This window comes from Triticum dicoccoides, chromosome 1A, assembly GCF_002162155.2.
Source record: "Triticum dicoccoides isolate Atlit2015 ecotype Zavitan chromosome 1A, WEW_v2.0, whole genome shotgun sequence".
In the NCBI taxonomy this organism is placed as follows: domain Eukaryota; kingdom Viridiplantae; phylum Streptophyta; class Magnoliopsida; order Poales; family Poaceae; genus Triticum; species Triticum dicoccoides.
In genome coordinates, this window is record NC_041380.1 from 575,758,577 (window position 1) to 575,772,962 (window position 14,386).

Sequence of the window (14,386 nt, forward strand, 5' to 3'; positions counted from 1 at the left end):
TTCCCTGCCAAGAGGACCGGGTTCTAGTATGAACGATAGCGGAACAGAACAAAATCAAGTGCTAACATCTATGTGCAACAAGTAAACAAAAATGAAAAAGGTTCATTTGCAACAGAATCTCATAGACGCTGTTCGGTCGGGTGGGATTTGTGCCCCCATCAAATCACGCTTTTACAACAGAAGAAAACTAAAGATCATGTGTACTAATGGTACTTCTGCTGCTGCTGGTGGCCATGGGTATAGCTGGTTTCATCGGGTGTGTTTGGTAGCATGTATGGGCCTAGACTAGTTATTCTCCTCTGATACATGATGAGGGAAGACATGGTGAGTTAATGCATTTGTTGTTGTTTGGCACTGGTGTATGTGCTGAGACATGCTGAGCTGAGACTTTATTTGGCAGCCTGACATGCTGAACAATTTTGAATTCTGATTTTTTTTGAATGGTGAACAAAATAAAAAAAAGCATGAACAAAAATTTAAACATATTTTATTGAAAGTTTAAACAATTTTTGAAATTCTAAACATTTTTTGAAATGTAAATAAATTTTGAAATTCTGAACATTTTTAAAATTTTAAATATATTTTGAAATACTGTTTTTTAACTATAACAATATTTGAAATTCTGAATATTTTTTATTTTTTTTAAAAAAAATCTGAAGTTTAGTGATTGTTTTTAAATTCTAAACATTTGTTAAATTTTAATATTTATTTGAATTTTTAAATTTTTAAAAATATTACTTTTCAATTATGATCATTTTCTGAAAAAAAATAAAAAATGAAATTCTGGACATTTTCGAAAATTTAAACAAAATTTGAATATCTGTTTTTTTAAAAAAATTGAAATTCTTTTTTTGTAAAAAAATAATTAAACAGATTTTGAAATTCTGAATATTTTTGGAAATTTAAACAGAATTTGAAATTATGAACATTTTTTGTTTTGTCTTCTTTGCATAGCACTCATTTCAACGTATTTTGCCATGAAAATTTACACACATGTGTGTTATGCCTTCATGCATATCTGTATTTTTTCAGAATTTTTTGAAATATAAAAATATGAAATTTGATAAATTTTGAAATTTGAATTTGGAGGCCTCCATGGAGGCCGAGCTCCAAAGGCAATTTCCGTGGAATCCTACACCTACATAGTGCACTTGCCTGTTTTGGCACTTGTTGGATTCAGACTAGTGCCCTCTTCGGTTTCCTGGATTACCTGTGGTTTGAATCCTTCCATTATTTCTACATTACACTTACGCTCGTATCAGATGCCACATATTTTTTTCCAACACTGGTCACTCTTGCGAATCAAAACGTGTATCAGATCAATACAAAGCTTATTTATGCCAAGCAGAACTGCAGAAGAAGAAACTCAACACCTGCTTGCCATGTCATTTCTGATTACCAGCACACAACTAACATCATTTGGTTTATTCTAAACACAACATAAAACCGATATTTCATTACAATCAAGACAAATTGACAACACCCTACTAAAACAAACAAAATCAGCAATTTATTTTTAGAAGATTGCTGCTGAGGGAAGGGGTACAGCCAGCCAGAGCTCCACCCACAAGGGCTATGGCATCGCTGACAACTGTTGCCGTTTGTTTCCAGAGAGAGGAGCTCCTCAAGCCATTGCAGCTCTCTTTTCTGCCTCCATCTGTTTTAGCTCTGCCAGCCTTTCCACCCATGCCCGGTCTCTTGCCACGGCGGCCATCTTTCTTTCCGTCCGTTCTGCCTCCTTCCTCTTCACAGCAACAGAATACTGTGCTTTGCGCTTCCTCTTCTCAGCCTGCCCAAGCAAAGCAATAATTATAAATATAGAGTTCAGGTCTGGGTAATTGATTAATTAGACATATGAACAGAGCATAAGTTTTTCTATCAAGCATCCATCAAGGTAAGCTTCATGAGACTAGTAAGTACTGACGCACTTCAAACTTGTAGCTTCAAGCCCATGAGAAGAACACAAAAAGGAAAAAAGCAAGAATGAATAATGAACAGAGTGTCAATAGAAATGTAGGTGTTTGTATTAGCACAATGCTTTCAAAATACCTACTCGACTACTCGTCTATTAACTCGAATTGAAACCACAGTTTAGTCCATCAAATCTACACAGATTAGGCCATGAACTGAATTAAGAGCACACTTCAGGCCAAAAAACGCTTGGCCGGGCCTGATCCTGCACACATACATGGCTGCAAGCTCACCTAAGACTGGACCGCATCTGTGAGAGATAGCTTTAACAGTGGGCTATGTGCAAAATTGTCGAAAGTAAAGAGTCGCGCCTACCGCACCGGATGGAGCGAACCCCCTTCCGTCTCCCTCTTCTCATCTTCTCTCTGCCTCATGCCATAGCCACCATGAACGGAGGGAGTATTATCAATGTCGACTGCATAATCTCTGTAGTGGCGTTCATGTACTCCCTCCATTCTTTTTTATAAGACGTTTTAGCCAGTCCAGTTTGAACTGTTTTGTGTGTCTGAAATGTGTAAAACGTCTTATAAAAGGGAACAGAGGGAGTATATGACAATGGAATGATGCGAAATTATGGTATTGAGGCTTATTTTTGAAGCATGCCTCGGGTTTTGTTCCTGTTTCTGTTGATCTGAACATGTGCTCTGTTCATGTAGAAGAACTGGATATGAATTTGTTTTACGGCAATAATTGAGTACATGTGATCAGTATGTTGGCCAAAACTGAACATTTGATCTCTATTGAACTGAAAGGATTGTATATTTGATCTCTGTTTAACTGAAAAGACTGAACCTTTACTTTTGATCTGTGTTTAAGTTTAAAAATTCAGTTGTTCCACAAATCTTCTATAGTTCAGAAACTGAATCTTTAGATATACTCTGTTTTAGTGCAAAAATGAATTTTAGTGCACAAACTGAATTAGTACAGGAACTGAAAAGACTGACTGTTTAAGTTTAAAAATTCAGCTGTTCCACAAACCTTCTCTAGTTCAGATACTGGACCTTTACGTATACTCTGTTTTAGTGCAGACAATGAATTTAGTGCACAAACTGAATTAGTACAGGAACTGAAAAGACTGAACATTTACTGTTGATCTACGTTTAAGTTTAAAAGTTCAGCTGTTCCACAAACCTTCTTTAGTTTAGATACTGAATCTTTAGATACACTATGTTTTAGTGCACAAACTGAATTAGTACAGAAACCATCGCAAAAACAGTTTTTTTTTGTTTCTTTGCTTTCTTTAAGTGCAGAAATTTATTTATTTTCTTTCTGGAGCCGCGGCCGCCACCCTGTGACCAGAGAATTGGGGATCTCGAGAGGGAATTTTGCAGTTGTGGCCATTTTGCAAATAGCCCCCTGTGAAATCTCTGACTCGGGTACGGTCCAGCCACAGCCGAGCTGGCAGCCACGTGTGCAGGTTTAATCACCCCGAAGCGGTTTCTGGCCTAAAATGTGCTCTTCATTCAGTTTATGGCCTAATTCATGCAGATTTTGAGTTTGTGGCCTAAAGTGTGCTTTCCATTTCAGTTTATGGACTAACCATGCATTTCACTCCTATGATTAGCTAGTTCCATTCTAACATGATATTTAGCACTACTCGGTAGCATAAAAAAACTACTTTTGTTCTCAGGATTTCATTCCCCTGTTAAAACTACTTTTGTTCTCAGAATTTCATCGTCCTGTTACTTTTTCTACTCCAGAGACACAGATAGATTTTGATAACCTTGCATAAACCCATCACACAATCAAAACAAGCATTGCAGGGAACTGAACAAAATGCACACCATGATAAGGTCCTTGCGCTGCTTGATCCGCTTCTTCTCCTTCCTCCCCTGTACGCTGCCCTCATTCGGCTGGCTCGAAGGGATAGGCTCCCCCGGCTTGCACTTCACCCAGTAGTGTGGACCTGCCAACCAATAACATCAGCATCAGCAGTGTTAACCATACTGAAACTGCAAGAGCGGCGCACAGTTCGAATGAATCACACAAATCAGCACAGCAGGCACGCACAATTAAAATGGTGATAATCCAAATTAACCATGCAGATTTTTGAATCGTGACAGCTACAAAATGGAATGGCAGGGATCACCATACCTTTGGGTCGCAGGCTGGCCCTCTTGCGCCGGGACACGAATCTTGGACGCCGCTTGGGGAACCTGGTCTCCATGAGCCCTCTGAAGAGGCTGGCGCCCATTTCCGGCGCCTATGCGACAGCAGTGGCTGTAACGCCCTCGATGCGGCTATATCTCCCACGTGTCGAAGCACGACTTAGAGGCATAACCGCATTGAAAGCAATGTCGCAAGTGAGGTAATCTTCACACAACCCATGTCATACATAAGGGAAAGAGATACATAGTTGGCTTACAATCGCCACTTCACACAATTACATGAATAAAGCATTACATCATCCAGATACAATCAAGGTCCGACTACGGAACCAAAATAAAAGAAGAACCCAAAATGCGACAAAGGTCCCCGATCGACCCCAACTGGGCTCCACTACTGATCAACTAGAACGAAACAACACAAAGGGCAAGATCTTCATCGAGCTCCTCCTTAAGCTTGGTTGCGTCACCTGTTCGGTAACATAGGCACCTGCAAACTGGTTTTGGAAGTAACTGTGAGCCACGGGGACTCAGCAATCTCGCACCCGCGAGATCAAGACTATTTAAGCTTATAGGAAGGATGGAGTAATGAGGTGGAGCTGCAGCAAGCGACTAGCATATATGGTGGCTACAATCGCAAAAGAGAGCGAGAAGAGAGGGCAAAGCACGGTCGATAAAAGTATGATCAAGAAGTGATCCTATAGCAACCTACGTCAAGCATAACTCCAACACCGTGTTCACTTCCCGGACTCCGCCGAGAAGAGACCCTCACGGTTACACACGCGGTTGATGTATTTTAATTAAGGTCAACTTCGGGTTTTCTACAACCGGACGTTAACAAATTCCCATCTGCCCATAACCGCGGGCACGGCTTTCGAAAGTTCAAATCCCTGCAGGGGTGTCCCAACTTAGCCCATGACAAGCTCTCACGGTCAACGAAGGAATAGACCTCCACCCGAGACGTTCCGATCAGACTCGGTATCCCGGTACAACAAGACATTTCGACAGGGTAAAACTAAACCAGCAACACCGCCCGAATGTGCCGACAAATCCCGATAGGAGCTGCACATATCTCTTTCTCAGGGCACACTCAGATGAGCAATCCGTACAACTAAAACCAAACCTCGAGTTTCCCCGAGGGGGCGCTGCACAGGGCTCTAGTTCGGACCAACACTCAGAGGAGCACTGGCCCGGGGGGGTTAGAATAAAGATGACCCTTGAGTCTGCAGAACCCAAGGGAAGGTGGTAGGTTGTTAGTGCAAATGGTAAAACCAATGTTGGGCATTGCTGGAAGAGCTTTACTTAAGGCGAACTGTCAAGGGGTTCCCATAATAGCCCAACCGCGTAAGGGACGCAAAATCCGGGAACATAACACCGATATGACGGAAACTAGGGCGGCAAGAGTGGAACAAAACACCAGGCATAAGGCCGAGCCTTCCACCCTTTACCAAGTATATAGATGCATTAATTAAGTAAGATATATTGTGATATCCCAGCAAGTAAACATGTTCCAACAAGGAACAACATCTCCATGTTCCAACAAGGAACAAACTTCAATCTTCACCTGCAACTAACAACGCTATAAGAGGGGCTGAGCAAAGCGGGCCAATCAACGGTTTGCTAGGACATGGTGGGTTAGAGGTTTGACATGGCAATTTGGGAGGCTGACAAGCAAATGGTAGGCATCGTAGCATTGGCATAGCAAAAGAGCGAGCAAACTAGCATAGCAAAGATAGTGGTGATTTCGAGGGTATGATCATCTTGCCTGAAATCCCGCAAGGAAGAAGAACGAGTCCATGAAGAAGACAAACGGTAGTAGACGAACGAATCCTCACAACTCCGGAACGAAACCGAAGCTAACGAGAGAAACAACCTGGAAAGAAACAAACAACATAGTAAACACACAAGCATAAACAAGTCATGATGCACAAACGAGTATGATGCATGTCCGGTTTAATGAGGCATGGCATGGCAAAGTGCAACAAACAATACTACAAGTTAAGTGGAGCTCAATATGCAACGGGTTGCATATTGACGGAACACCACAACAATTATTTAGTTCTCTCCCGTTTATGCTACTCATCAATATTAAATGTTGTTAAACATGACAGGAGGTGAAGCATAATTAAACTAACAATTTAAGCAAGTTTAAATGAGGCCGGAAACAACAAACAACAATTCCGGAAAATCCCCATACCATTTAGTAGTTTAATGCAACAACAAGTTTAAACATTTTAAATGTTGTTATCATGATGCGGATGGCATATACAAGTTTATGCAAATTTTATGAAAACGTTAACATGAAGATGATAAGGAGCATTTGTCGCCATGGCGGAAGGAAAAGGGTGCCACGGCGGCGAAACGAAAAATGGTGCCACGGCAACATTCCGGTCCCGATAGCTCATGGAGATACCGGTGCAAAAGGAAAAGTGACGAGAGCGTGACATGCGATAGAAGGTGGGGTGGTCCCGGCTACCGGGTGTCCCACCGGATAGTGGCATGGAAACGAGTGACAAACGGACACGATGCAAAAACGGGCATCTCATACAACATGCATTCGGTCCACGGACATCGTCTCGGTGTTATACCTTCGAAGCGTGCGTTTCGGGCGGATCGAGTTCGTAGAGGGAAGTAGACGTTCACGGGTCGACGGTAGTGGTACATCTCGTAGACGTTCACGGGTCGTCGTGGAGGTAGACGTTCACGGGCGTCGTGGAAGTAGTGGTACACGTTCGTCGGTAGAGGTACATCTCGTTGCCGGGGTACTTGTCGGTCCGGTCTTGGTGACGGTAGTCGTACACATGTCGTAGAGGAACTTGGTCTTGTGAAGAGGTACTTGACGGGTCGCCGAGGTACGCGTTCTTGGAGATCCCGTAGATGCGGTAGGGGTACTTGACGCGTCAGCGTGTAGACGAACTTGGCGCATCCGAAGGGTACTTTTAAGCCCACGTAGTCGTACACGTTTTGTAGACGTCCGGTGCGTCCGTAGATGTACTTGGCGAAATCCGCGAGGGCGTCCTTGGGCTTCCCTGGTTGCCGAGTCTTGGCAAAACGAAGGGGATCTCGGCGTCCAAGCGAGGATGAAGACCGCGATGCGAGGAGGTGGCTTGGGGTCAAAAGACCAAGGCAAAGTGGCGCAGAAAGGTGAGGCTGCCGTAGGAGCTTGAGGGCGCGAGTGGCCATGGCGCTGAGCGACGAGCTGCTGCTGCTCGAAGCGGACAGAGGCAACTAGGGGGCACGGACGAGGCCGGGAAGACGGGGATGAACGCCCAGGTCGCAGGGGAGGCGGGCGACGGAGCACGAGGTGCACGGAGCGGCGTCGGCGAGAGGATGCGGCAGAGGCCGAGGCGGTGCGGTTCCAGGGGCGGCGAGGAGGAGGTCGAGCACGGCGCTCGCGCGCAGAGGCGACGGAGCTCAGCGGAGGGAGGAGGCAGGGGCACTGGTGGCAAGTCGACGCCGCGGGGCGTCCGGCAGCGGCGACGCTTGGCATCAGGAAGTGCGAGGAAGGCCGAGACGATGAGGGTGCAGGAGAGGTCCGGGCGGCGGAGGACGACGGATGCGGGTGCAGGGGAGGGACACGACCGCAGGCGACGGAGGGCCGCCGGAGTTGGCCATCCTGGTGGTGTTGCAGAGGCCGGGCGCGGCGCTGATGGAACGGGGCGCGACGCGAGATGTGCCATGGGAGGCGCGCTCGGGAGGAGGGGTCTCGCTCCTCTCTCTTTCTCTGTGGAAGGGGGCACGAGCGAGGGAGAGGGAGAGATCGAGAGGAGGGAGGCGAGGGGATCGAGGGGAGCGGCCGCGAGAGGATCGGGCGCAGGGAGCTCATGTCCCTGGCTCGATGCGTGTGAGAGGCGGCGCTAACAGGGGAACGAGAGGGAGAGATCGACAGGAGGGAGTCGGGCTAGGGTTAGAGGGGGGCGTGGCTGGGCCTTGGGCCTAGGAAGACTGGGCCGGCCTGGTGGGGAGGGGAATGGCCAGAGGCCTGGCTGGGTCTCTCCCTCACTCTAATGAAAAATAAAATAGAACAGAGAAAAGAAAGAAAAGAAAGAGAGGTTTAGGGAAAGGATTTGCGCATGGAGACAATTTTCCCGGACTCACAAAAATATGCTCGTTCCAAGAAAAATAGAAAGGCCATGATTGAAAGATTAAATTCAAACTCATTTGATTTAAATTCAAATGATTTGAATAGGAAGTGAGGTTTGGGAAGGTCCAAAAATGTTCGGATTTTTGGTGGAGCTCCGGAAAATGATGAAATAAATTATGGGCAAGGTTGGAGACCAAGAAGTGAGATAACAAAGGCATGGAGAATTATTTGCAAGTGTGTTATGGTGATTTCCGAAACAATGGAATATTTTATAATATAGCTCCCTAAATATCGGGAGGGTATGTTATAAAGAGAAGTCACCATGTGAGTTCCCTCGGTTTAAATAGATCAAAAGATCTATGCAATTTATTTAGTTGAGGTTTTAAAAATTAATGATATGATGGCATGATGACATGATGCAATGCACATGATGCAAGGATGAATGCACGAACAAAACAAAATCACACAACGAAACTCGGAGTAGCTGGAAGTCTTCTGGAGCGTCGGTCTCGGGGCGTTACAACACTCCACCACTACAAGAGGATCTCGTCCCGAGATCTAGGATGGCACCGGAGAGAAACGGAAGAGGAAGAGAAGAGGTAAACCTAAGTTGCTTCTTTGACCAATGAGTGAAACCAAAGAACCTTGAGAGGTTGAACAAATTGAAAGAAAGAATACAAAGGAGATGAACGAGATTGCAAACAATCCGTTAGAAAGAGGAACAAGGAACATTACGAGAACTTGAAGGTTGCAAAGACATGAATCAAGAGTTTAATGGACAAGATAGAATTCGAAACCACTCCGGTTAAAACAAGATGAGAGGGGAAGAATTCGGGCAGTACTCCGGTTGAACATGGAAGGAATAGAACATGAACTTGAGAAGATGGGATGTTACTTGATGAAATCAACAACACACTGCCTCCGGAACTATTGAAAGAATGACACAATGGGTAAGAAGGATTTCAGACAGCTCTCCAGTTGAGGAAGGAGGGAAAACTTGATAAGATTAGAGAACTCGAATGAAAACACGACACTCCGGTTAAATGGATAAGCAAGAAAAGAACACGATCCTCACGAATCGAGATGGTGAGTGAAAAGAGCAACGTCACAATGCCTCCGAAAGAAATAATAGAAGATATATCATTGGAATAACAGAATGGAGAAGAAAATGCCAACTTCTGCCTCAAATGAGTTTGGAAAGCATCCTTGCAAACAAGAATTGAACGGAGTTGTTGGAAAATCAACAATGAAAAGCACAAGCTTGTAGTGGGCTTATGGAAAACATCTCAAAATTATGAGGTGACAACCGGCCACTAACGGAAACAATTGCTTGCTTGAGATCAACGAAGAGATGAAAACTTCTTCCACCAAGATGATAAAGAGATAACTTGGATCATTGGCAAGCACCACAAATAGCAACATTCCCAATGGAAGGCTTTTAGGTGAAATATGACACAAGATAACTCCAACAACGAGGTTGATGGATTTAAAAATAACTCATTCTTAACAACATGTGAATCATGGAACATGAACTCAAATTATCAAGAATGACATAATACCACCTCCAAAATATGGTAGAAAGAATTGCACTCCGGATTACCATATGAAGAAAGCTTGAGCTCCTTAGGAAAGAATCTCGATGAAAACTTCGAGAAAGAAATAAATCCTTGATGAACCATCATGTAGAACCTCCATGAAGAACTCCGGTAAACAAAAGGAATGAAAAGAAAGAGAAATTGAAAACACAAGGTGAATCCTTGCAATGATTTAGATGGATCTCCGTGATAATTAGAGCTTGGAACTCTGGGAAAAAGAGAAGATGAAACAAATGAAACCGAGAATTTTAAGGGCCTCCGGAATAAAGAATTAATCACTTGGATGAACAAGAATAAGAATTATGTTATGCTTATCCTTCACCAATTAAATTGACGACAATCAACGGATTTGGCATACTACTTATTCTCGTAGAAAGGATTAAAAGAGATATAGCGTAAACTTGAGAAGGTCTTCAACGAACCACCAGTAGGATTGGAACAACAAAAGAATTGATATGATGAACAAGGAAGAGAGATCTTGAAAGAACCACCGTAAGAATTGAAAATGATCGAAGTAGGGGTGCATCACCGGTAAGAATTAGCAAATGAACGAAGGTGCTTGAGACAAACTAGATACATGAGAACAAAGAGATCAAGAACTGATTAGAGGATATTCGATAGATGCACCGGCAAGTTAGGAGAATGATAACTGACAGCTGAGAATGAATAAACCTGAATTGATGGACTCCGGATGACAAACTGAGAAGACTCTTGAATATCTCCTGATGGGTGAAAAAGATTCTCACAATCGAAACAATTATGAGGGGATGGCAACAAGCTAGCACCATGAATCTTGAAGAGAATAGAGCAAGATTAAAGAGAAACTCTTCTTCGGTCTTCAAATGATGAGAATGACAACGAGACACCACCAAGAATTTTTGAGGCACACCGGAAGAATCAAAAGCGAAGAGGTTGAGCCAACTATAAAAAGAATTTGAAAGATCTTGGAGAAAAGCATTTGACTAATGATAACTCATTCTTACGTCAAACTTCGAAAAGAATTTTATGGACATCTCCGGGAGAATTAGAAGAGTCAGGTAAGATCCTGGGAAAAGACCTGTGGGTTAGGGCCCACTCAAAAGAACACCGTTGAAAAGATTTAAAAGAGATGTTGCACCGGTTGAATTAAATGACTTGAATGAGATACCAATCTCGAAAGAGCTTGAACGAATGCAGAGTGGAAACACGAATCTTCGAGAAATCTTGAGCACTCCGGAACAATTTAATAGCGAGAGATGGATGATTATGAGAGGCACCGGCATGGGATAGCAATTGAACGAGGATAAGGATATGATCAACACCGAAAGCTTGAGGTAAATCCACCGGAGAAGAAAACGAGAATGAAGAGTGACGAACTTGAAGCTCCATTAGAATCTTCATGAGAATCACCGGATAAGAACATTGACGGAAAAGAATGGAGAAACTTCCCATCAATAAAATGGATACTTGAAGAAGAAATCTTAGTCCTTGAAGAAAAACAAAAGGGAGGGAGGGTGGGAAAAAACAAAGGCAACTTGGAGACGGATGAAACAAACACCGTTGAGAAGAAGTGATAAATGGTCTTGCTGATGTTGAAGTGATCGGATCCACTTGAAGAGAAACACGCCGGTTGAAAAGGATTGACATGACAATCTCGATTGTCGAGAAGGATTGGTATTCACATCGGAATATGAGAACACCATTTCGGAAAGGTATGGAACCAACATTTGACTTCGAAGCAACTCGAATACCACAACTCAAAACAAAACAAAGGATTGGCTTGCAAAATAAGCCAGAACAAACATATGATAGAGATTTCGTCCGAAGTTTTCATGGTGGGGCCTACACGGGCTCGATCGTACAGCACCATCATGTACAAGGCAGTGCACATGACATACGAAGCGTCCCCGAGTCGGCATAGCCAAGGACTCTTTAAGACACAACGAGAACACTGTAAAACCAACCGTGAATAGGCGGACCACTAGACGTCGAACCCCAATTTCGTATCATACATCCGTCGGAAAGATATCCTAAGAGCTACTTGAATTCCCACCTATGAAACTCCCGAAATTTTCCGGTTATGCAATCAGGTGTTGGGGATACAGGGGAAGCATAATATCTCACACAAACTAACAACTCCTACATCCAGCTGTATCCATCCTTCAACACATAACCAAGAAACCTTCGGAAATCATCTACCTCAACCTTCGAAAATCATCCATTATACAAGTCATGGCAATACTCCCGTACTCACCTCAGTACTGGGTTATCGGGGTTATCTCACCAACAACTGCATAAAAGAGATTTTCGATGTCGGCGTACTAAACTCAGGTATTCCAGAACTGCAACGATAAAATTATGACGACAACACCTCAGAGCTCAACTCCCCGGGACACTTCCACTAAACCCCTGACAGGAGGCACCAAGACAATGTTCTCATCATAAAACCATCGGAACGATTCCAAGATACCCGCGTGATCCTAAAATTTTTTTTAGTGAAATTTGAGAAAAGAAGAGTCAAAACTCTACGTCAGGATGCCTTACTAGAGCGATGAAGAGACTGGGGAGTAAAAAGAATTCCTAACTCTCCGATATATATAATCCTAAATGACTCAAAATATTTTTCTAGACACAACTCGGCCGCTAAAAACGATCAAGCAGTGGGGCTCCTAAGGTCGGGGAAGGCTCTGATTACCAACTTGTAACGCCCTCGATGCGGCTATATCTCCCACGTGTCGAAGCACGACTTAGAGGCATAACCGCATTGAAAGCAATGTCGCAAGTGAGGTAATCTTCACACAACCCATGTCATACATAAAGGAAAGAGATACATAGTTGGCTTACAATCGCCACTTCACACAATTACATGAATAAAGCATTACATCATCCAGATACAATCAAGGTCCGACTACGGAACCAAAATAAAAGAAGAACCCAAAATGCGACAAAGGTCCCCGATCGACCCCAACTGGGCTCCACTACTGATCAACTAGAACGAAACAACACAAAGGGCAAGATCTTCATCGAGCTCCTCCTTAAGCTTGGTTGCGTCACCTGTTCGGTAACATAGGCACCTGCAAACTGGTTTTGGAAGTAACTGTGAGCCACGGGGACTCAGCAATCTCGCACCCGCGAGATCAAGACTATTTAAGCTTATAGGAAGGATGGAGTAATGAGGTGGAGCTGCAGCAAGCGACTAGCATATATGGTGGCTACAATCGCAAAAGAGAGCGAGAAGAGAGGGCAAAGCACGGTCGATAAAAGTATGATCAAGAAGTGATCCTATAGCAACCTACGTCAAGCATAACTCCAACACCGTGTTCACTTCCCGGACTCCGCCGAGAAGAGACCCTCACGGTTACACACGCGGTTGATGTATTTTAATTAAGGTCAACTTCGGGTTTTCTACAACCGGACGTTAACAAATTCCCATCTGCCCATAACCGCGGGCACGGCTTTCGAAAGTTCAAATCCCTGCAGGGGTGTCCCAACTTAGCCCATGACAAGCTCTCACGGTCAACGAAGGAATAGACCTCCACCCGAGACGTTCCGATCAGACTCGGTATCCCGGTACAACAAGACATTTCGACAGGGTAAAACTAAACCAGCAACACCGCCCGAATGTGCCGACAAATCCCGATAGGAGCTGCACATATCTCTTTCTCAGGGCACACTCAGATGAGCAATCCGTACAACTAAAACCAAACCTCGAGTTTCCCCGAGGGGGCGCTGCACAGGGCTCTAGTTCGGACCAACACTCAGAGGAGCACTGGCCCGGGGGGGTTAGAATAAAGATGACCCTTGAGTCTGCAGAACCCAAGGGAAGGTGGTAGGTTGTTAGTGCAAATGGTAAAACCAATGTTGGGCATTGCTGGAAGAGCTTTACTTAAGGCGAACTGTCAAGGGGTTCCCATAATAGCCCAACCGCGTAAGGGACGCAAAATCCGGGAACATAACACCGATATGACGGAAACTAGGGCGGCAAGAGTGGAACAAAACACCAGGCATAAGGCCGAGCCTTCCACCCTTTACCAAGTATATAGATGCATTAATTAAGTAAGATATATTGTGATATCCCAGCAAGTAAACATGTTCCAACAAGGAACAACATCTCCATGTTCCAACAAGGAACAAACTTCAATCTTCACCTGCAACTAACAACGCTATAAGAGGGGCTGAGCAAAGCGGGCCAATCAACGGTTTGCTAGGACATGGTGGGTTAGAGGTTTGACATGGCAATTTGGGAGGCTGACAAGCAAATGGTAGGCATCGTAGCATTGGCATAGCAAAAGAGCGAGCAAACTAGCATAGCAAAGATAGTGGTGATTTCGAGGGTATGATCATCTTGCCTGAAATCCCGCAAGGAAGAAGAACGAGTCCATGAAGAAGACAAACGGTAGTAGACGAACGAATCCTCACAACTCCGGAACGAAACCGAAGCTAACGAGAGAAACAACCTGGAAAGAAACAAACAACATAGTAAACACACAAGCATAAACAAGTCATGATGCACAAACGAGTATGATGCATGTCCGGTTTAATGAGGCATGGCATGGCAAAGTGCAACAAACAATACTACAAGTTAAGTGGAGCTCAATATGCAACGGGTTGCATATTGACGGAACACCACAACAATTATTTAGTTCTCTCCC

The 14,386-nt window shown here is 44.1% G+C and overlaps 1 protein-coding gene across 2 annotated transcripts in view; it reads right to left on the reverse strand.

Moving 5' to 3' along the window:
• Positions 1 to 1,312: 1,312 nt before the first annotated feature.
• Positions 1,313 to 14,386, reverse strand: part of LOC119291787 — a 16,256-nt gene continuing 3,182 nt past the window's right edge. For both annotated transcript variants that reach the window (XM_037570603.1, XM_037570597.1), the window contains exons 3-5: positions 4,066 to 4,192; positions 3,756 to 3,877; positions 1,313 to 1,789 (exon numbers count right to left, since the gene is read on the reverse strand). In XM_037570603.1, coding sequence (XP_037426500.1) covers positions 1,625 to 1,789; positions 3,756 to 3,877; positions 4,066 to 4,165 — 387 coding nt within the window. In that variant the 5' untranslated portion in view covers positions 4,166 to 4,192 and the 3' untranslated portion in view covers positions 1,313 to 1,624. The remainder of the gene's footprint in view (positions 1,790 to 3,755; positions 3,878 to 4,065; positions 4,193 to 14,386) is intronic.